General features: G+C 39.0%; 1 protein-coding gene across 5 annotated transcripts; it reads right to left on the bottom strand.

Moving 5' to 3' along the window:
* Positions 1–1,928: 1,928 nt before the first annotated feature.
* LOC119652971 (saccharopine dehydrogenase-like oxidoreductase) lies at positions 1,929–24,073 on the bottom strand. 5 transcript variants are annotated; one of them, XM_038057376.1, is made up of 9 exons: positions 10,472–10,757; positions 10,392–10,434; positions 9,640–9,783; positions 3,603–3,728; positions 3,311–3,545; positions 3,055–3,244; positions 2,846–2,995; positions 2,395–2,754; positions 1,929–2,337 (listed from the first exon to the last, which is right to left on the bottom strand). In XM_038057376.1, exons 3-9 carry the CDS (start codon positions 9,757–9,759, stop codon positions 2,214–2,216), a joined length of 1,305 nt encoding a protein of 434 aa, XP_037913304.1. In that variant the 5' UTR covers positions 9,760–9,783; positions 10,392–10,434; positions 10,472–10,757; the 3' UTR covers positions 1,929–2,213. The 5 variants fall into 5 exon arrangements, with proteins under 5 accessions (XP_037913304.1, XP_037913305.1, XP_037913306.1 ...); XM_038057377.1 differs by having other exon boundaries at positions 10,511–10,757; XM_038057378.1 differs by lacking the exons at positions 10,392–10,434; positions 10,472–10,757 and adding an exon at positions 23,935–24,073.
* Between the last annotated feature and the right edge of the window lie 30 nt (positions 24,074–24,103).

Genomic DNA, 24,103 nt, shown 5'->3' with positions numbered 1-24,103 from the left:
TTCATGTGATCACCTTTTGCCTTGAATATGACCTTCAGATAGTCAAAAAATAAGTTGCATGCTGCAAGATGGCGATCTTGTAGATTTTAGCCATCCACGTTTAACTGTTTTGGCAATTTGTAAAGACAATGTTATTGCGGTGGTCAAACGATCAAGTCGTCGGAGATGATCAAGAGGTTTATCCCAAAAGCCTAAAAAGACGCCGAAATTGACCTTGAAGGTCCGCCCGCATTGAAGCTCCATCGGCACTTCTGAGCGAGCTAGGCCGGGAATATGGGATAGGGGGGGGGATCCTTTGAATACTGCGATCCTTGACACGTCTTTTCCGATGCGTGGTTCCACGCCGCCTACACGCGACCTAAAATTTTAAATTTAAAAGTAAAACTCTGGACCTGAGTACCGTAATCGAAAGGAAAGATCTGCGATGGATCAAATCCTTTATCGAATTTTACCGGAAATTCAAGTTTGTTTAGACCAAAAATGAAATAATAATCGTAAATAAGGTAAAGAGATAAACAAAAATAATATAACTTAAATGAAATAATAATTGATTATATGAATTCATAAAATAATATAGAAAGAAACGATAAGTAATGAAAGGAAAATATAAAGAAAATAACCAAAAAAGAAATCAAAATGAAACTAAACAAAATATCTAATAGATAAATACGAAATTGCTTTTTCTTTTTGGTTAAAAAGTTATTCACCTCTCGTCGATGTTGTCTCCCGAACACCTCTTTCTCCGCAAGATAAAAAACTAAAGATTGTCTTGCGTCCGTGAGCAACTTTCTTCAACCACTGCTTTCCTTCCAAACCGCGAACGCACTCCCTTTTCCACGAAGGACAAAAGCGATCTCCTCTTCCTCAGAAAGACCAAAAACGCTCTATGTCCAGCTGATCAGTCGGTCCCGGTGCCGTTCATTTCTGATTCCACTGAACCTGGCCTTGAACTTCAAATTCAAGTCGGATGAGTGGAAGCAAAATCAACTCAAATTTTTGCATGGCTAAATGCATGCATATTCACTCTAGCCTAGGTCAACTATTGCGTCCATGTACATTCAATAATACGTAACCGGGGCAAGTTTAGGTGCCAGTAAATTTGATGGCAATAGAATTGTCAGGTAAGTTCAAATTGAAATCTGTTCAAATGAATTAGGTATTTTACATGTTAGATGGTGCGTCCAAAGGAATGTCCGGATAGGAATTAGACAATTGAGAGGGGTAATTAGGAAAGCTAAGGAGTGTTATAATGAAAAAAAAAAAAAACAAAACAAAGAAAGGAAGATTAAAGATTATTGAATACACTCTCCTGTCGGAAGGAACCCGAGAAAGGCAAACGATATACCGCCCATGTTGAAAAGCCACGGACACTACAAGTTCTATCAGAAAAGAAGGTTTCGCTATGATTTAAACGCATTTGAAGCTATCTTATGAGTTTGTATTTGTTCGTTTCTTTATTGATTATAGCAAAAAATCCTTCCGATTAATTATTCAACATTATTACCAATTAATTTTACTTCTTCTAAGAAAACAAATTTTTTATAAAAACCCGCAAGAAACTAATCTATTCACAATAGTTCATGCAAACAAAACATATTCTTAAAAAATGAAACAACATTTAAGAAAGGAATTGTACTATAACATTTCCTTCAATTGAAGATGCATTTTTCTATCTGGGCATTCAGAGTGGATGGAATCGATTCGCGTTAAGAGGTTGGGGCATTAATAACGGAATGTGCAGTGTAAGCACTGTTGCTTTTCGCCATCAAATTTACCCCGGAGTGCCACTATGTTATAAGGAAAATGTTGTGTTGAATGTGACAAATTCCGTAATTATTCTAATAGCTTGAGAAGCATGTTTACTCATCACATTGCGACATATTAAAACCATCTAAGGATCGCCTTATACATCTTTCAAAGAAAACACGTTTTTTATCCAAAATAGACCCATTTATTATATAGGAACAGTAATAATCAATATTAATTGCACTTAATAACATGCTGTGGTTTTATTAGAAGCTCTATAAGTGACAAAATTTAAATTAGAAAAACAAATGACGCTCTGTCATCAATTTCTTTCTGTATGTAAATAAATTATGAAGTGAAATGCTATGTATGTTAAGGTTGACGATTTAGTCTCCGTCCACGAGAAATTTCCACTTCCAAGAAGTCGCAATGTATTCTTCATGTTTATTCTCACTTTCTGCGATTACTTACTCAGTGCTGACTTGTTCCTTTGCTTGGACAATCTCAAAGTGGAATCCATTTTCATGTTTCTCCAATTCGGAAATCATGTTCGTCTTAGCAAATGCGGCACCAGTCGGCAGAACTCCACCACTAGAAGCACAACACTTTAAAATTGCTTTTGTTTATTGAATATGGTTCTCAACTTACGTGCTGGGCATTTTATTGTGTTCTTTTAAAATAGTCAGTGCTGCTACCAAAACACCAACGCAAGTACCGCCGTAACCTGGATTAGTTCCTGAAACTTTAGCAATCATTTTTTTATTCGTAGGAATGGTGTATTTGTCAGTTGGTTCAGCCAATTTATCTTCCTTTGACCAACCCTCTGCGTAGAGTGTAATTGAAAATTTGGTTTTTTTCATTTTCTCTTCAGAAGGTCCTTCGTGTGAGATGAAGCCCAATGAGAAAAGTCCAGGATAAGATAAAAGCAAATGTCGACCAAAAGAGAATCGAGAGAGTATTCCGAAGACTAACCCAACTAGCATAACGCCGATGACTTCTACAATTGATCTGCAAGCATTTAGAACATAATGTTTATACTATAAAGTCATTAAAGAACATATTCTGTTTTGTTCTAATTTCATTTGTGAGAGTGACAAACCTAAAGGCTACATAAGCTTTCATTTGAACTGGCCGCTTTTTATCCAATTCGTAGAGGACTCGCTGAGATCGCATGACAACTGATCTGTCGGAGCCAGGGAATGGTAAGCAATAGGCATTATTGACCAAGGGCGATCTGTGAATTGCACTCCTAAAAATATAACCGAAATCAGTTCATTTGCTTCTGTTAAAAAATTTGAAAATTCTTACCTATTTTTTAGTTTAGGTTCCATAGGTGGTAACTTTTCTTTGAACAACTTTGAACGGATCCCACGCAATTCATTAGCATGGGCTAAACCATACACAGCCGATTCCCATGTTCCATAATGAATTCCGGCACCACCAGGATTGCCCCCTGAAACCCATGTCTCTAAGTAAGTCTCTACCGAATTCACAACTCCTGTAGAATGTATTTATTTTATTGCAATTTTAATGTAATCACATTGTTATTGAGACAGTATCATACCGTCAAAGTGTTCCTCAAGGAAAATAGTGCCCATATCAGCTGGGATGCTGTCGAAACCACAAGCCGAAACAATGTACACCCCTTTTTCTCTGGCCAGATCATTATATTCCAATTGCATGCGTTCCATGTATTGTGGCTCACCGCTAACGTCAACATGATGGGTTCCAGCATTGATGCAAGCTTTAACTACAGGCTCACCATAAAATCGATATGGTCCGCAGCAGTTAACTATGATCTAAAGAATTTAAGTTACTCTGAGAACATCTTTTACTAGGGATTTCAATGCACCTACTTTGCATTGTTCGGCCATCGCAACAAGGGACTTTTCATCGTTAATGTCAGCAATTATGATAGGAATTTTTGAAAGATCGGCTTTAGTTTTTTCCTCTGTTTCTTTAATAATTTTCTCAAGTTTTTCCTGTCAAGTAAAATGAAAATATAAAGTTACATTTGCTTCGAATTTATAGACAAGGGATGCATATCACTTCTTAAAAATATTTTGCAGCTTTCAATAAAAATCAACCTGCCTGTGAGTTGGGGCCAAAGACTATACTCAGTCTTCCCTGCCTATCATAAAAGGCGACTAAAAGGGATAGAAATTTGTGGGCTAGCAAACTGAAAATTTGGAAACTTTATTGTTATCGAAAAGTCAACCACGCCTCCGATAGGGACTGACTCACGCCGAAGATCTTTGGCTACTGAAAACGGGCTGTGATTGGTTTCTTGAATGCCCGCTTCTCGCATCTTCCGATATAGTGGAGAAACATGCTTTTTACGAGCAACTACATGCAGTTCAGAAGAGGCTTCCTAAAGGTGACATCGTGATCGTGATGGGTGATCTGAATGCTAAGGTGGGCTTTGACAACACCTTGTTCGGGCATGTGATAGAGAAACACGGTGTTGGTGACCGTAACGATGATGGTAGGAGGTTTGTGGATTTCTGCTGCTTCCACTGCCTCGTCATTAGTGGCATCAAAAAATGTTTTCTCGGGTGCTATGTACCCGACCACGTTCCATTTCAGAAGTGTATATCACATCACGAAAGAACTTACATGTGGTCGGAAATCTTTCGACGGTCTTGTGAAAGGCATGGACATTACCGGTTGACTCCTCACCCACAATGACAAGTATCTAAAGAGGTGGAAAGGACAGTTTACCACAGTTCGTAACCGTATCACATCGGTGAAGTCCTTCCTCTTGCGGATGAAATGGCAAGTCACCGTAACATGCGGATACCTACTGTTACTCTAGAAGAAAAATCACCTCTGTCAGCAATGCACTCAAACGGAGTTTGACGGTCTCCTAAAAAAAGGAGTCATTTATCGCTGCACCTGCAGTTTTTGCAGATCTGCTACTTCCACTCGTATGGAATCTCAGACCGTTCCCAGAGTGGAAGAAGGGGATGATCATTAAGATTCCAAAGAAGGGCACTCGTTTTGAGTGTGACAATCGGAGGGATATCTACATGCTCCCTACCGCCGCAATAGCTATTATAATCTTTGATCGACAGAGAACAGGTTGGTTTCCACCCCGCATCATCCTGCACTTTGGAACAGTGCGCAGAAACCTTCGCTGCACCTGCTCTTCATCGATTAGGAGAAAGCTTTTAGCAGCGTGAATAAAGTTTGTATCTGGAGTGCTCTACGCAGTAGGGACATTCTGGACAAACTAATAGCTATTATCAGAGCGGCACATGATGGCGTAAAATGTCACGTGCTGCATCGAGGTAAAATTTCAGAGCATCAAACAGAAATGCAGTTATCTCAACACTAAGAGCAATGGGAGAGTGTTCTTTCTATGTTGCTTTATAGGAGGTGCACATGGAAAGTAACCCTCACTGTCACTCCAAAGGTCCAACGCTTCGTCAATACATGTCTGCATTGTATTATCGGAATACGCTGCCCTAATACAATTTCAAAGGAAAAATTTAGGGGTGGAGTGCAGACATCTCGGGAAGTCCTGGGGGAGCTAAATCATATTTCAGCGAGCCGCAAGCGATAGTGGGGAGTTGCAGTAGACGCACTATACCCCACAAAGGGGTAAATGGTAATTATATACAGATACCTGGCTGATGTGGTGACGAAGTTCTTCATTGATTATTGTCTCAAGAGAGATTAACCCGGTGGCAAGTTGTGACCACGTTTACTCACTCTCACATATCCCATAGATCAGCACAGGGAACACTGACGGGGTATCGCTTCTATTTGATTGAAGTGGTAATATAGTTGCAGTTGGATTTGGCGCTGATATTACCTCGAGCGATATCAAGCTCCGTGCTGCAACCGGCTCTAATAACGCTTCCTAGATTTGCAAACTGTTTGATGCCCTCGATATTAACCTAATCCGAAATCCAAGCTACTTGGCCAAGGTTCAAGACTCGATGTGAGACAGATGCCATGGTCCACTTAACCCCTCCATGTCCTCCGGATAAGTCAACATGGAGAAGGTCACCGATAACAAGAACGAAAAGTAATTATAAAGTCAGGATACAATCTTGTTGAACTCTGCTCCAGATTTCGAATTCCTTTGAGAGTTCTCCTCCACGCAGCACGCGGCATTTAGCAGCGTCAGGGCTCTCATAATAGCTACTAGTTTTTCCGGATACACTTCCTGTTCATGGTGTCGAAAGCTTTCTCGAAGTTAATAGAATGCATGTGAAGTGGGGATTTGAACCCGCACATTGTTATACAATGCTCCGCAAGGTATTAATGTGCCCGGTATAGGAGGGCACAGAGTGGAAGTCAGCCATGAGTTTGAGTTGATGCGTTTCTGTATTTAACTATTATCAGGATTCGAGAAGGAATTATATATATCACTCAAGAGAGGCGACCTTCTTCTAAATCTTTGTGATAATTCCATTTTTATTGTCCTTGCGAATGATCTCAGATTCCATATCCGTGAGGACTTTCGAAGTTAAAATACCTTACAGAGCCATCAGAAAGCTTACGTTCCCCTGCAAGCCTTTTCGTGATGCTGTATACGGTAGCCAAATCGTTGTAATTAACGCAAGCTTCTACTATTTTGACTAACACAATGGTGAAATTTCTATCATACGGTAACACTGCGTATTTCGTACTTTCCACAGCAAAGGATTTCTTCCGAAGTTAATATCAGTACTATTTTTAATACGTATATTCAAAGGACAACTGATAAATCTACTGGTTCGCAATGTATTATAATTAGATTAGATTAGATGATTTTGCGTAGACCCTGTGCTCGAACAGTGAGCCGCTGATGATGAGGTGGTGAAAATTGCAGAAAACTGGAAACCTTGTGGCTTGTGTTTCGAATGTTGTTAATTCGATTGACAGTGGCCACCATCGGTGTTCTCCGTGGCGGAGCAGGCCATGATTAAATAATTTTTGAATTGAAAAATATGATAAGTTGAAAAATGTCAATCTCTATGTAATGAGTGTATTTTTGCCTTCAGTGGATTTAAAGTAATTTGCAATTTAATTAAGCTCTCCAAAGTGTCATGTAGTGGCTAACATGTCTGAAGTTAGTGAAAAGGAAGAGTTTTCACTAGACGAAAGATTTTCTGGTATTTTAACATCACCACTCACTGAAGTACAATGTCTAGTTCTGTCCGGTATTCCGAATAAAGACGCTCAAATTGATGTGTGGCTTTACCTAACAATGTAGAACTACAACCTTTCCCCACGTTCATCATCACATCCCTAAGCAAAGTGATTGGTAGGATGTTACTGAAGACATCCTTACTACATAATGGACAAAATCCCAGCACCGCGAAACACTCGACTCAACGAAAGAGATGTCCAAAAATTCAGAAATTCCTCTCCCCCAACCCCTTGCATTTAACGCCACAACTGAGACTCAGAAAGTACTGGTCAAATCGTTTGATTTTATATATGAGCTGGGTTTATTCGGAGAAAAAGTATTCAAACCCCCCTTTCAACGATTTGAAGATTTAAGAAAGTGGAAAGCCAACGTAGGACTTACAGCTTCAGTAACCTCAATAAACTTTTTTTTTCAGTATCCTCAGAAGGCAAAACCGTTTTAGAATAAATTGCAATTAACAAACACGCAGTCATAGAGAAACGGGCGAATATTTTTTTTATTTCACAAAAAAAAATATTAAAAATTAAGGTTTTCAATACTAGTTTTGTGAAAATGCTTATTCTCCTATTTAGACAGGTTAATAACTAACTCCTAACTGCTTATTTTAATAGCTTATACATTAATGTAATCTATCGTTCATGGGATAGTAGAATAGTTGCCTCACGAAGAAATTATAGTAATTTTGTAGCAAGATTGTAGTACAGTGCAACCAAAGCTTACATAATTGAGTTTGGTTACAAGTATAATTATACGACGCAATGCTGACCACATTGCTTCCTAGTGTACCGTTACGGTCTTGAATGAAGTGCTCTAACACACTTCAAGGCCCTGATCCAATATGGATTGCGCCAACGATTATTATTATATTATAATTATACTGGCGGTAATATTTTGTGTCCGGATAGCTGAGTGGTTAGAGCACAAGGCTGTCATACAAATCTCACTAGTGGCAGTGGGATTTGGCGTGGGATACCAGTCGGCTCAGCTGTGAATGAGTACCTGAGTCAAATCAGAGTAATAATCTCGGGCGAGGGCAATGTTACCCACATTGCCTCCTACAGTGTACTGTAGTGTACCGTTACAGTCTTGAATGAAGTGCTCCAACACACTTCGAGGCCCTATAAGGGCAATATCTATGGTAGAAAAAGAAGACGAGGCAGACCCTGCCTAAGATGGAGCGATGGCGTAGCTTAGGACGCCAGGCAGCTTTTAGGGATATCGCATTGGTGGGCCTCGGTTCAAATCCGGAACGTCTGGAGTTCCTTATTAAGGCAGGCCTAGACTGGATACCGGTTTTTACGCCGTTGATGATAATGAATCCGAATTATTCTTTTAAAAGGCCCAAAACGTTCACAAGCAAAAAGTGGACGAATTTTGGGATTACTCCTCTATTTGGAATTAAGACAAAAAAACCTACATGTTTCGTAGTGAAATCAATGCATCGTCTGCATACGGCTGTCCGTCATGGTTTGTGAAAAGACCGCGTTATTGACACCAATTTTCTTCAAAATTGAAAACTTACATGTTTTAAAGTGAAATCAATGCATCATTTGTATAAGATTGTCCGCTATGGTTTGTGGAATGACCGCGTTATAGTCACCAATTATTCTTCTTTATTCTATTTAATACAATAGGATGTTTTGAGCCGTATAAGATCCCCGCTAATCTTTGTGCCCTCATATTCAACCGGTTAGATAATGTTTGGCTTTTGTGAGGCTGGGACGACGCCATTAGTTTCTTGCGTCATTAGATATTAATGCTCCGTTAATATTCATAATAATTAAGTTTGAAACAACCAATCATTGGTTGATTTTTTTGGTAGTTGAGTACCTTAGAGCCCTGTCTTACTAGACAAACCCGAAATTTCAGAGTTCGCATTTGTTTGTAACACATAAACTAAGCTGTTGATTGTCATTATATACTCATTTCAATAACAATTTGAATTGGAATCAGACCTCACCGAATGTACTTATAATTTCATTTAATAATTAACAAAGGAAATAATTTTCGTTGTGATCCCACAATTAAAACGCCAACCACATTAAATGTTCTTCAATGGAAGAACAATTGGAGTTGGCCGTAAATGGATTGGTAATAAATTCCAATCAATGCAGACAGGGCTGCAAGCAGTTCACCCACCTCCGACTATACCACGCTCAAACCTATCACACTAGCTGGTGGTTCAAATAAGTAAATACATAGTTCGGGGCCTACGTATGCGTTTCAATCGTAGGATATAAAACCTCATTCAGAGGCAAACTGAAGCAAGACAAAGAATGCATGCCAAAGTTCCATGCCGGTGGCCTTTGATAAATAGGCAGTATTGCATTGGCTGTGAATGTATGAACCTCCAGACATGAGGTTATTTAATGATAACTTTCCCATTGGTTATATCGTATCTTGAACTCAATTGAAATTATTGGTTCCGTTATGTCCTGTGAGAAGAAATGAATTTTTGCATTGTGAAGAGGTTTTTATGTTTAGAAGTAGTAGAAAAATGGTTCGTTAAATTTGAATGTAACTTCTGGTTGAAGAGTAAAATAAAGCACATAATTTGGAAAAGTCATTAACTTAATTACAATATCTCATGGGAGAGTCGAGGTAATACACTCTACTTGAAAGAGTTTTATATGAAATTTGTATATTGGCTATTTTAATTACTTCGATTGGTGATGAATCAATCGGTAATGACGAATTTGCTAATTATACACCAATTAGTTGCCAAAATGCTACAATGAAAGTTTACTCACCTTATTTCTTCCGGCAATTCCCCATTTTAGATTTTCCAGAATCTTAACACCTTCCAAAACACAATATTTCCCAGTGAAACCGCTGGCGCCGAAAATTATCACATCAAGTCGATCTGCCATTTCAGTTTAATTGATGAACGCAATCTGAAATATTGGAAAAATTAAGTTGACTTTTCTCTCTCTGTTGCAAATTTCATGTTTCAGTACACAATCTTTGTAGATTGTGCTATCCCTAATAAAGTTGCTAGAAATTTCAGATAAGATTGGAAGAATTGAAATAATGCAGGTTGGGTAATACGTGCTGATGGAAGTAAGACAAAATTGTGAAAGTGCAATTATATCGATAGTTTCAGATGAACTTTCGTCTGCGTCGGTTGAGAGATTATCCCTGAGCTTTCAGATATGTGTAGCATATGGTGTTAGTTAAGATGCGACTACATGGACTTTGCATTCTATATTTAGACTTTTGCTTGGACTATTGCGAGGCATTGAAATCAAGTAATGTGGAAAAATGATGAAGCAATCTGAAAGCATATTACTCTTCAGATGGGATGGTTGGTGGAACGTTGTGGCGCGGTGCGACGGTTCCGGCTGCTGGATATTTCGATTGAATGCAAATGAAACAACTCTCAAGGGGAGAAAATTACGTCATGCCTATATAATGGTATTTCGGGGCAGGTAAACAGGGATTAGAAATTCGACAAGTTTCGTGTGCGTGACAATGATTTCTTAATGGGCCTATTCCTTTTTACCTTGGTATTCCTTTCCAGAAACCTTCTATACAAGAACTTCACACTGCGGAAATAAACAAACGAGTTTTATATTGCCACACCTATTTACTGTTTTTTATATGACAGTAAAGATATCACACCGGCAAATATTTCACAATGTGGGAAACTACCGTACTAAGTAGGGAAGACGATTTGAACGACAAACACGACCGGGGACCCTTTTAACAATACTTCAAGGAATGGAAACGCTGTTGCTTGTGCAGTGGAGCTGTATGCGACGTTCTCTAAACTGCTCGTATACTAGACATCGACAGACGAGGAGAGAAAATGTGTATAAAGTACATATGACTAAGCCACGAAGCAAATGGTTGCTATCGTTATCACTATACGCGCTATAGACAACTACCGGCTTTAAGCCGGCATAACAAACAGACGTTTTGTATGCTGTGCAGACATTGGGAAATTATATCCGTAGCTTATTCTTCCAAGTTACAGTGTAGTGAATAAATAAGATGATAGGTTTGTGCACTAAGTTCAGTGTTTTGGAAAGAAACTTGGAAACAAATGGAATTGTAGAAATATTGCAAAAGCATTATTTTTGTGGGCTAGATGAAAATGTTCTTTTGTGAATAACGTCAAGTCCGCATTACATTCGTAAACGATTTCACACCGTTTCTACCGTGTCGTAAAAAATATTGTAAATGTCGGAAAAGACAAGAGAACGAACATAAAAATGACCTGACACGACAAATAGCCACTTCAAGTAATTTATGCTAGAACCTTCTATTACGTTGCAATTTCTAGCAATGGCGTGGACGTCAGCAAACAACAGGCAGTCTATGTTATCAGCAACTTTGAGCTACTATAACTTTATCAGTAATAGCGGTATCCCGACGAAATTGGTAAAACTGACTGGGCTGACGCTGACCAATGTGCGAAGCCAGATAAAAGCAGCAGGATTACTCTCGACACCATTCACATCAACAACGGTCTAAGACAAGGAGATGCCCTATCGTGCACCCTTTTTAACCTGTGATCTGCGATGCAAATGTTAATGCAAGAGGGACCATCCTCTTTAATTCCATCCAACTACTGGCCTATGCTGACAATATTGACATAGTAGCCACTGTCATCACTTTCGAGAGAATCTTGAGTTTTCCGTAAGTCTTCCATGCAACTCGCTCGAGGAAATCTTGAGCTTTTCTTAAATCTTCAATGCAACTCGCTCGAGGGAATCTTGAGCTTTCCGCACGATTTCAATGCAACTCGCTCGAGGAAATCTTGAGCTTTCCGCAAGACTTCAATGCAACTTGCCTCGTCAAACCTATTCTTCAGGGGTACAGGTTGGTAGCGATAAATATGGTTTCGATCGGACCATGCTTCTAGATTTCGCCAATCCTTTAATAAAATCTACAAACTTGTTGCTTTTGAGTTACGCAGAAGGAAATCAATCACAAAACTTTATTTGATTATAGAATTTAAATAACTTTATTACATAAAAAATGGAAGAGGAACTAAGAACTTTGTGTATACTCTCTTTCTTAATATTGACATCTCACTAAATAATAATTGTTGGCGCAACAATCCATATTGGATCAGGGCCTTGAGGTGTGTTAGAGCACTTCATTCAAGACCGTAACGATACACTAAAGTATATTGTAGAAGACAATGTGGTCAGCATTGTGCTCGCCCGAAATCATTACCCTGATTTGACTCAGGTACTCATTCACAGCTGAGCCGAATGGTATCCGACATCAAATCACGATACAAATTCCACTGCCACCAGCGAGTTTTGAACAGCGACCTTCCGTACGACAGCCTATTCATTAAATTCATTTTTCAAATTCAATTATTTTTTTAAAATCACGGCCTACTCCGTCACAGAAAACACCGATGGTGGCCACTGTCAATCGAGTTACCCGCGCTGCGCCACAACATTATGGGAAGAACAATCTGAGATTTATAGTCTACCTTCATCCAGATCGAGTAGGTGACGTAAGATTTTGGACTACACATTAATGAAGGCAAGACAAAGTACATGATGGCAACGTCAGCGCCAAAAACTAAAGAACCAACAACTTCCAATCGAGAACAATAAAGAACGTTGATCATTTCTCCTATCTAGGGTCGAAAATCACAACCGATAACAGCTACGACGATGAAATCCACGCACGGTTGTTAGAAACCAACAGAGCCTATTTCGGCTTATAAAAACCGTTCCGCTCAAATAAACCAACTATCGGCTAGTATTGCTACTAACTTAAGGATCGTAGCAATAACGATGGAACGTTTCTAAACTTTTGCGATTTTCCCTGCTTCGTCATTGGCTATCATGTGTTTACGTCAATTCATAAAACCAAAGAACTTCGACATTCAAAATCCAATACGAAATGCTTCACCGGTTTAGATGTGACTAATCGTGTTTGTTGCGCTGCAGTCAGCATTCTTGAATGACCCGATAGTGAATATTGATAGAGCACCTGATCCTCGTTTTTGGTGTGAACTGAGCATTATAACGCCTGACTAGTTGAAGAATTAACAATATCACCACCCTACCGGTGATTCTGGAACAGCGCGCCGCGTTTAGATCTTCGCTTCACCTGCTCTCCATTGATTTCGAGAAAGCTTTCAACAGCGTTAACAGGTATTATATATCTGGAGTGTTCTATGTAAGAGGGGCATTGCGGAGAAACCAATAGCTATTATTAGGGCGACATATCAGGTCGCAAAGAGTCACGTGATGCATCGAGGTAAAATCTCGGAGGAATTTGTGGTCCAAAGTAGATTCCGCCAGGGTTGCATCTTATCACTGATATTGGTTCTTCTTTTTATCGGTGATGTTCTTCATGTGGCATTGTCCGGAAGACGTGGGGGAGTACAATAGACGATGACAGCTTTCCTCGAGCACTTCGACTACGCTGACGACATCTGTTTGTTCTCTCACCCGGCCCGGGCGTTGGTCAAATGACTATGGATTCGGAAAGAGAAGCAAATAGAGTTCGACTGAAGACAAATGCCAACAAAACCAAGGTTTTCAGTTTGATGGGCCATCGCACTCTTTCTAACTGCATTAATAGGCAGACCATCGAAAGTGTCGATCAATCTGTGTAAGAGGCGTGGTTTCGGCCGCCTGGCGGTGGCGCTGTTTTTTTCAATTTGTGTTTACGAAAAATTGGAAGCATTTATTGTGATTCGGAAAATTGTATTATATTATTGGCATTGAAAGGTATTCAGGAGGGATATTGGGGGCAAAAAAGAAAGAAAATGGCGGTGCTACAGTTCATCAAAGTCGATTCCTCGTGTTTGCGCCATGTAACGCCCAGGTCCTTGTAAATTTAGCAAAAAAAGTGAAAAAATAAAAATTAGAGGACCAAAATAAAAACATTTTTTGTGTAAACAATATGTTGAAAATATTATTTATTATACCAATTTAATTGGAATTTAGGGTTCATGCAAATACCAGTGAATTAAAGAATATCTGTTCCAAATTTGAAGTCGATTGCTTCACTAGTTTTTGAGTTACATTGCACGGCGCATGAAAAAACCTGTTTTGAGAAAAACGCGTTTAGAGTTTTCGTTCCTGGAAAGTAAAGATTATAGTGATTTATGCTTGCTTAAACTCTCTCTACACTGTTTCGGTGAAAACAATAAACGGCTGTTACACAAGTTACATAATCGTCACAAGTGACCCTATCCTTCAAAAATTGAGCTAGGAAACTTGTTGAGCCCAGAAATGAAACGCAAATGCACATTTGCCTAATTCGGTAGATTTGGAGGGCATCACTTTGTGGACTATACAGGAACTTTTTAGGCTTCCTGTGAGGATCCAAACACTGAAAAGACGAAAAGAGGGACGACGACGGCTACGCATCCGTAAAGAGTGGAAGCAAGTTGCTCTCCATTTGGTCCGAACTATGGGCTGATTTACGCTGAATAAAATTCGCACCCTTGTTGTGTTTTACGAATTATAAAAGGGAGCGTACAACACCTGCGAGCCGCTTCGGTCACGCTGCTCCCAGCGCATAGGTGAAGCAGCGTCTAATAAGTTGTCTCTGTTCTGGTACGAAATCGTAGCCGTCCCTCTTTTCATTTTTGAACTTTGGGTGTTAATCCAAAAAGAGGAGTCCGTGGACCATCAAGTGTGGGAGCAACTTGCTCTCCATTTGGTCCGATCCAACATTAAATAAATGCGGACTTTTAGGACTCCTCAATCCCTAAAAAGAAATTGACTGAAAAGACATTCTACAGATGATACATGAATTTTCAAAGAAAAAGACAAGAAATTCATTATAGGGATTTTTCCCCTTAACAGCGCTTTCTAAAATCTAGAAACGCAGCTATCTCAACACCAAGGTTAAATTAAGACTTTTCTGTGCTAGTCTTTTTTGTAGGTTGCTATATGGGAGGTGCACATGGAAAATGACCTCCACTGTCATTCGAAGGTTCCAAGCAATCGTTAACACATGTCTTCCCCGTATCATAGGGGTACGTTGGCCTGATACTGTTTCAAAGGCCTGGCGCTCGTACGCGATGTCATTGGAACTAGCAGTGGATATGTCCAACATTTAGAAGGTACGAGAATTTCATTGCTGACTATGTCATGCAGTGGAATCCACTCCCCCAAGATCTCTGACGAGTTTTGGGAAGTCCTGGGCGGAGTTAAGGCGCATTCCGGGTAACCGCAAGCGATGGCGCGTAGGCGTGGTTGATGCACTATACCTTACGAAGGGGTAAATGGTAACCATATATATATATATAGTGTGGAATCGTGAATGAGGATCGATGTACGTGAGGAGACGGGAGCTCTGACGATTGTTGCGAGTGTAGGCAAGTGCGATGAGCTCCAGGTTCAACAGATTAACAGTGCTTAATCCGCCCCCGTTACTTTGCGCAAAACATACTAGGTATTTTAACGTCAACTTCAAATCGAAGCCATGTCGTGTCAATGTGTTCAACTCGCGCCAACGTGGGGTCAGGATATTCTGAGGTGATATCAAACATACGCCTTAAGTTAAAATAGCCATATTCAAGATGATCAAAAGTGGCAGTGGATAGTTCACATATGGACAAAAGCTGGCAAAGGAATTTACTGCTCTAGGATAGCGGTTGAGGGAGTCGCCCTAGAAATTACTGAACAGTCAAGAAGGCTGAAAAGTTTTAGGGGGAGTTATTGTTAGAAGGTGGAAACAGTATCAATTTCTTCTGTTCATGGAGGTAAGGAATCTGTGGAGATATTTTATTCGTTACAGTATTTCAAAGCAGAAACCTTGCAACGTATCTCTCTATTTAACATCTCAAACTTAATAATAAATACTATTTATTACTATTAATAAAGTGTCCGGATAGCTGAGTGGTTAGAGCGCAAGGCTGTCGTACGGAAGATCGCGGTTCAAATCTCACTGGTGGGTATCGTTATTTGACGTCGGATACCAGTCGACTCAGCTGTGAATGAGTACCTGAGTCAAATCAGGGTAATAACCTCGGGCGAGCGCAATGCTGACCACATTGTCTCCTATAATATACTGTAGTGTACCGTTACGGTCTTGAATAAAGTGCTCTAACACACTTCAAGGCCCTGATCCAACATGGATTGTTGTGCCAACGATTATTATATTAATAAAGTAAAATATGTCAAGCTTCGTTTTTCCGTGGGAACCTTTAAGGCATCGTTAGAAATCTATATTATATTAAAGTCATCCAGACAAAACTACATTCTAGCTACCTGTAAACTACTAGAAAGTCAATTTGAAAGAAGGGTCAACCTTAAAAAAAACGAATTTCGAAGAAAAATGTGGTTTCTCCCCCGAAGGTTCCCAAAGTTTAATGAATACAACACTTTTCATACCTGAAACGCTAAGCACCCGATTGCCAACTTGTTTATTAATAGCATAGATAACTCAAATCCCGTTATATTCTTCTCAACTCATTTTAGAGAGCCCTACTGCTGTGAATAACTGGCATGCTTATCAGTGCACGTACAATGATAACTGTGGACTCGAGCGTTGTTTCAAGGTTAATATTTATGACAAATGAAAGTGAAATTCTAATAAAAAATCTGTCATGCAACGAACTTCGTACCCATATTTATTCCAATTACTGTACACAACAGCTGACTTGTAGTTTCCTAAAACGCAAAAAAGTTTGTTTCTCTCCCGCAAACGAACACGTAAAACGTGTTCATGTCGGCATTAACTATGAGAATTCGTTAAGATCTTTCCGAGTATACCTTTTCTTGTATGGCATGGGTAAAAACTACAATGCAAAAAGGCGTAGGCTTCAATTACTTTGAATAACGAAGCACTCGAAGGTAAACCAAACGCCTATGTATACTTACTTGCAGAATGCAACACATGAAAACCGGAATAGTGTAAAATTTCTACTTGAAAATTATGTCTCCAGTACATATATGTAATCCAAGGTTGAAATTGATCGTAGATGCACCACAAGAAGGGTTTGAAGACTATTTCAATTGCCAATAGTAAATATGTAGCCAGGATTGCAGTTTTTGGCTGTAGGTAATGGAAATATTAAGTCAAAATAATGATTCCTAAAGGTTGCCTATTGGGGAAGACCGAAAATCTTATCTGAGAAATGCGCAGTAAAAATTGGGAAAAAAGTATTGAAAACGATAAAATGCACATTTGTCGCACCTTATCAACAATAACCTTGAACTTGTGCAGCTTATTTTGCCAAATATTAATACGTGATAATGAAATGTTTTTATTCAGCGGAAGGCAAAAATTCGAATTGTATAATAATATGTGACGGGGCTGGAGGAAGAAGCGGAGTTCTCGTTTCGAAACGATGGTTATACAAAAGACGCCGTGTGGCCCAGACGAAATATAAACTCGATGCTTTCAAGCGGTTGCATATGTATATCTATGAATGCTTAGTGTTTACGGAGCTTGTTAGAGCTTGCATGGAGAGTCGATTGTTAGAAGTTCAAAATTGGCAATAAATGGCCAAAGTTGATGAGATGATTGATATGAACAATTATTCCAGTGGGGAGCTGATGAGGTAATCCGAACTTCGGATGTTTAGATGGATATGTTTATTGGCTCCTCTCTTATAATTTGTGCTATTGCTAGCTTGAACTACCTTTCATTAATTTGTGTCAAAAAATCGCTGAGGGCGAAACCTAGCAGCTCAGCTGAGAAAGGGCCTTGATTTGCTTATCATTAGAAAACAATATTTACACTATCCGCAAAGATGTGCACATATCCAGTGAATTTAATACATTATTTTATAATGATAATCGTTATTGCAATAATCCATATTGGATCAGGGCCTTGAAGTGTGTTAGAGCGCTTCATTCAAGATCGTAACGGTACACTACAGGATACCCTATGGGAGGCGATGTGGTCAGTATTGCGCTCGCCCGAAATTATTACCCTGATTTGACTCAGGTACTCATTCACAGCTGAGTCGACTGGGATCCGACGTCAAATCACGATACAAATCCCACTACCACCAGTGAGATTTGAACCGCGACCTTCCGTACGAAAACCTTGTGGTTTAACCACTCAGCTATCCGGACACACATTACTATATAACAAACTTCAATTATAACTTTTATTTGATATTAACTTAACATCTATTTTGCACATCTTCAACAAACCTATCAGCACACCTTTGGCCGGGTGCAAGTTGAGATGCAGGAAAGTAGGAATTGAAATCTTTCGCACGCAGGCAGAGCGAAAGTTGAGGCACAGTACTATTTCTAAGAGGTTAGATGTTGTCTTCTATTTGTAGTCAAGCCTAAAATTGATAGACCAGTAGCTTACTCCCAACTACATATAGTCATCGAATACTGCTTTACATATAGATATATATTTTGGGAGCAACTTACCCTCTTCATCAGTACAAAGCTACTTATTTGTAGCTGTTGTGTTCATTTCTGTTTCACAAAAAATCACGTCACTTCACCTTACCAAGTTGCATCTCAACTTGTGCCCGGGCTCAATCTGCATTTAAACTTGTTTTCGTATAAGCGCTTGTGCAGCGCTCTCAGATTCAAAGACTGCAGCTGGTACGGGTAAGATAGAAAAATTACTAATATTATTGTACAATATATTTGTTTGTCAATTATTTTAGATTTTCAAGGAGGAATGGTTCATCCCAAGTGGAACCTGTTTTATAGTAAAAATCAAGCAGGGAAAATATTTTTCTTCTGATACCTTTCTTTTCTCGTTGCTAACTTTTATATATTGACAGGTTGCCCCTTGTCCAAGATTACGTTGATTGTGGCTAACTAACGGAGACTCGCTGAACTTGAGCATCGATGGTTTAGTTTCTGATATGGCAAATGGCAACTTAATTGCTGTTACCAAGGCAATTAATATTTTTCAGCAAAATTTATAAAGTCCCACTCAAGTATTTAGAAGCATCCTAAAACAAGTTGGAATACTGTAAGCTGGGCGCTTCAGATATAAAGGTTGTGTTCGATTTTATGTGAGAAATTTTTTTATGCACGTTTTTCAATTAATATACATCTACAGATAGAAAATATTCCTTCATATATTGTCAAACTCCAAACTTACATGTACTTATGTACATATTAACGACATGAATATTGTGTGTATCCCAAACGAAAAAAGATTGCCTATTACCGCATACTGATACACACAAATATATGTAAGCATCTAAATTAATTGATCTGAATATTTCCGCTTGAAATTGAATACCGCTGGTATTAATGTGCATACATTTCAATCTTTATTAATTGGACACTATCCGTAAACATATTAGCATATGCATTCGGATACTTATGGCTGAATTGGGTAATTAAAACTGATATACAAATAACTAAAAAAAGCAATAAAAAAAAAAAAGAAAATTAAAATTGGGTTCTGAGAAGGATACTCTTTTTTGGGGCACACATTTTGAATCCAACCAATGTCAGAAATAAAATTTTCAAAAGTACAAATTGAGCCTTTCCATTTGATACTCAACATGCTTATATTTTGTGAAAAAACTTTTACCCATCCTTCGGCATATATAGGAAACCCCTCTCCCTTTAAACACAACGCAAGTGAACCCTACTAGTGCCATTTGAAGCAATTCATAGACCACATATTCTCACCGAATTTCGTATCGATCGTTACAGCTGTTTCTGTTTAAATTCCGTAGGACAGCCGGTCTGTCCGTCTTTAGATATTGAATCGATTGACTCGATTTTAATAAGGTTTTGTGCCATACAAAACATTGAATAACTCGGAAACCAGAAACTCGGCGCTTTAGGCATGAAAAAATTTGTATGTTTCTTATGTAAGACTATTTGAGTGTACATTTGTCTAATTTGCACTTAACTAGCTCGTAATATTTATTTGCATAGTCACTTTAGTGCAATACTCTTAGATTGCAGTAAATTTGCACAAAAACACCATTTTGACTTATAATAACTTTGTCAGTAATAGTACGATTCTAACCAGACTTGGCAGGATTATCGTTTCTAGTGCAGTCAGTCGAACAAAGAAATCAGGAAACCGGAAACTGAATGCCTCAGGTATGGCAGGTTTTGTGTATTCCTTATATAAGCATATTTGAATGGACTTTTATCCCATTTGTCCTTAACTCGTAATATTTATGCGTTTAGTTTGTCAGATCATTCACTTTATTGTGATACTGACATTCAAAGTCTTACGATACAAGAAATTTATACAAAGTGACAACTATGACCTATTATAACTCTGTTAGTAATAGCGCGATTTTCGCAAAATTTGGTAACATCATGGTCTATTATTTAAAAAGAACTATTTATAACAAATATGGCAACATACTATTATTAACTTTATTTAGGCATGTGTTGATATAGAGAGTATTGTGAGGCCGTGCGAAAGGGCCACCATATTCCTTTTCAGATGTTTGGCTTGGGTAGTTTCTGAGAATGGGTCCTTGATGCAACTGACCCTTTGCGAACCCCCGCACTCCTCCTTTTTGCAACCAATATCAAAACTAATGCCGGCTTTGAAAAGAAGTAGTCGAGACCTTTAATTTGATACCTCACATGATTATATTAAGTGAGAAAAATGTTACATTCTGCTTTTAAATGTTTGAGGAACCCCTTAAATTCCATGTAGAACGATGTAGCTCATTGTATGACCGTTCACAGTTCCCAACTTCCTACCAAATTTGGTGTCAATAGGTGTAACTGTTTTTGTGAAAAACATGTGACAGACAGACAGACTTATTTTAACCTTAAAAAGATTCCGATTTCAAACATTTTGGGAATAATACAAATAAGTACAACACTGCATGCAACTATGATACTTAACACGTTACGATGACGTAGGATGAGTGGAACTTCCCAAGAAGTGATCAGCCAAAAATCGCCAAAACTATAAACACGTACGACAGCCTTGTGCTCTCACCACTCAGCTATTCGGAGAGCCGCTTTCTCTCACTTTTTGCTCGACGGACGCCTCGTTTTGGGCATACCACAAAGGATTCATCAGACGCTGCCTCACTTTTGCCCTGAGAGCAGAGTGATTGGAAGTGGCAACAGATGGAAAACGCTTCTTTGTATGTAATCGCAAACAACACAAGCGTACGAAGTATATCTAACTTAAAACCGCCACCTAGGAATTTTCCATCTGTTGCCACTTTCGGTCACGCTGCTCCCAGTGCAGAGGTGAGGCAGCGTCTGATGAGTTACTTCTGCCCTGGATGAAACCGTTAGTCATCTTTCTTTCCATTTTTTAGTAAAGTAAAACATATTCAACAGTTATCTGCTCCATATATCTTATCAGGATAGAGTTTATATTAGGTTGTTGCACATGAAATGGCCGATTTAGTACTAAAACTTGAAACGACTGTAAAGCTTAGAAAAAATTATTTAATTAATCAAAATAGATGCCAGTCGATTCAAAACACTTCTCCCAGCGAGATACAAGAGCATGTATGCCAGTTTCGTAGAAGTCAAATTTTCGAGGGTTGGTAAACTCGTCGAAGCCTCTTCATTCCTAAATTGTTTTTCCGCCAAAAAAAGATCAAAATGATTAAAAAAGTGGTAGTCGGTTGGCGAAACGTCCGGTGAATATGGTGGATGAGGCAGAGTCCCATACTGCAATTCGTTCAACTTTTGAAACGTTGTTCTGAATACATGAGGTCGTGTCTCTGTTGACTAATCTCGGCCGTTGAATACTCAATTTTTGGTGCATTTCCTCGAGTTGGGCACAGTATTTCTGTGCATTTATCGTTTCTCCAGGTGCCAAAAAACAATAGTGGATAGCTCCAGCTGTATACCACCAAACAGTCACCAATACGTTCTTCGGATGGAGGCTCGATTTCGGCATATGCTTCGGTGGCTCATCAGCTTCTAGCCACTGTGCTGATCGACGACGATTGTCGTATAATATCCACTTTTCATCACATGTCACTATTCTGTGCAAAAAGGTCTCGCTTCTGTTGCGAGACAGTAAAGAACTGTAAATTTCCATTCAAGCGCCATGTTTTGCTCCGTAAGGGCAAGCGTAACCCATTTCTCGAGCTTTTTCACCTTTCCAAGTTGTTGTGCATGCCCAGTTTCTCTGCAACGTCTCCTACAGGCTGACGTGTGTCGGATTCGACTAGCCAACGCAGCTCGTCGTTGTCAATCGATGGTCCTGGATGTCCACGTGGTTTTGAAGGTTTACGTCGCCTGACCGGAATTTTTCGAACCATCGCCGTGTGGTCCGTTTGCTTACCGTATCAGCTCCAAATGCGCTGTTAATGTTCCTGGTCGCCACCGCTGCTTTACGACCGAGTTTGAACTCATACAGGAAAAGTATATGCTCTTGGCTCTTTTCCGTCCTTTTTTTCTTTATATTCGCTGTTATTACAACCATGGTCAAAACTGAAATGACTCCTTTATTAACCATAGGAGTATTTATACTTCATTATCCGACACAAACAGCGCCAACTGGTGGTGGTTTGATACAGCAAAATCGCATTTAAATTCACTTGATTGCCAAATTGGCCATTTCATATGCAATAGCCTAATAGATGGACACAAGTCTGTCGATAATTACGTGCATAATACTGCTTCATTCAGTTTCTCCAATTTCAACAAAGCTTGAACACACTCAGAGGGGTGGTTGCTAAGATGTCTAGAAATAATTCGATGACTTTAGCAGAGGTGGAGCTTAATGATAACTATAAAGGAAATTGCATGGACGCTATCGCCGGCAAAATGCTGTCGCTTGGCAGAAACAGCCGGTTCTTCTTTGTTCAGGAAGTAGGACTAAATCCCGGTCTAGATCCTCCTCCTCCTGGTAGGTCGTCATGAACCTCGACAAATGCCGGAGCATGCTGGTACACCCAAAGTTATGTAGAGAAAGCCACTAAATATAGCATATATACGAGAGCGCACACAGGCGGCAATCAATTACTAGCGTTCTAGTTGTGTTGCAAATATTGTGCGTGAAACATATTCCATTCTAGTTCATCCTCTGATGAAGAAGAAGCACTTGTTTCTGTGGAGGATTCCAAAAGAAAAAGAAAGCACCGCGGAGAAGGAGAATTTAATACTCTTTTTACTGAATTATTTGAAGATAAAAGAAGAATTTTTATTTATTTTTGTATGTCAATAAATTTGTGGAACCCCGATAATTCACACATTAATTATTCATATTTTCGCCTGATTCGTATAAATTGTGCCGGTTCCCAGAGTTAATTTTGTATATTTTGGACGACTGATAATTGGTAATTCCAATATTTCGTACCAAATCGATAGTCCTTTGACGATTCGAATTATCAGGATTCTACTGTACTTTTATTGAAGATTATAGTCAAAAACAAGATGCCAACTGGAGGACGGTGATTCCTGCAAAAGGCGGGCAGGGAAATTTCATGAGATTTCCTACGTAACCCATGTGTCACAATCGCAAACCTTGCTTAATTTTCTAATTTCTGTTTCAGGAAAATTCCTACGTAACCCATGTGAACTAATTCAGATCTTTCTCCATTTATTAGTGACTGGGTGTAGGCAGAGTTCCAGTATAAGCCATGTAACTTGCCAGAGAACGCATTTTTTCTATTTTTCTGTGAATAGGACGCCAGATCATAGGAGTTCTTCTAGACCGCATTGAATGCGTTATTTCCGCCAGTTATAAATTCTCAAACATGTTTTGCCTTTAGATGTGCCGTTCATATTAGTATTAAGTTTTGAAACTTAAATTCTTTTTTTTTCTTTAAATTAGAAATTACACATGTGAATGACAACATTTGTTTACTGAAGCAAGTAATCAGTAATTCATTTTCTTTTTCATAAGCCCCTAGTGAACATTGGACCTTATTTTCGATAGGAAACCAATGTGACCATAGTAGACCTTAGCAGCAGATGTCCATGTTTTATTGATTTGACAAACACAAAGCTTGATTTGTGTGGGACTCGGATCTGCTCGGTATATATAACTATATGATACTGGGATATAAGATTTTAATAAAACCTTGTATTACCCGTTAAGTGTTAATGCATTACGATTGATCAATTGGAAATTCTTTCTCGTTTTACAAAATTTCACACACATTTGAATTAATCTAGATTCATTGTTACCATATTTCGCAGGGGCAGAAAATCACTTACCAAACTCTCACACGGTGATTACTTTATCTTAAAATCTCCAAAAGCACTTGCCACTGAAACTCTCATTAAACCACGAATGTCTGTTCGTTACGAAAAACAAGACGCAAATCAGCGAATTTCACAATGCCGGCTGTCAACGAATTACTGATACCTGACAGCAGATGCCGTC

Source organism: Hermetia illucens, chromosome 3, assembly GCF_905115235.1.
Source record: "Hermetia illucens chromosome 3, iHerIll2.2.curated.20191125, whole genome shotgun sequence".
NCBI lineage: Eukaryota > Metazoa > Arthropoda > Insecta > Diptera > Stratiomyidae > Hermetia > Hermetia illucens.
The sequence above is the reverse complement of the archived record's forward strand: the minus strand, read 5'-3'. Positions and strand labels throughout refer to the sequence as shown.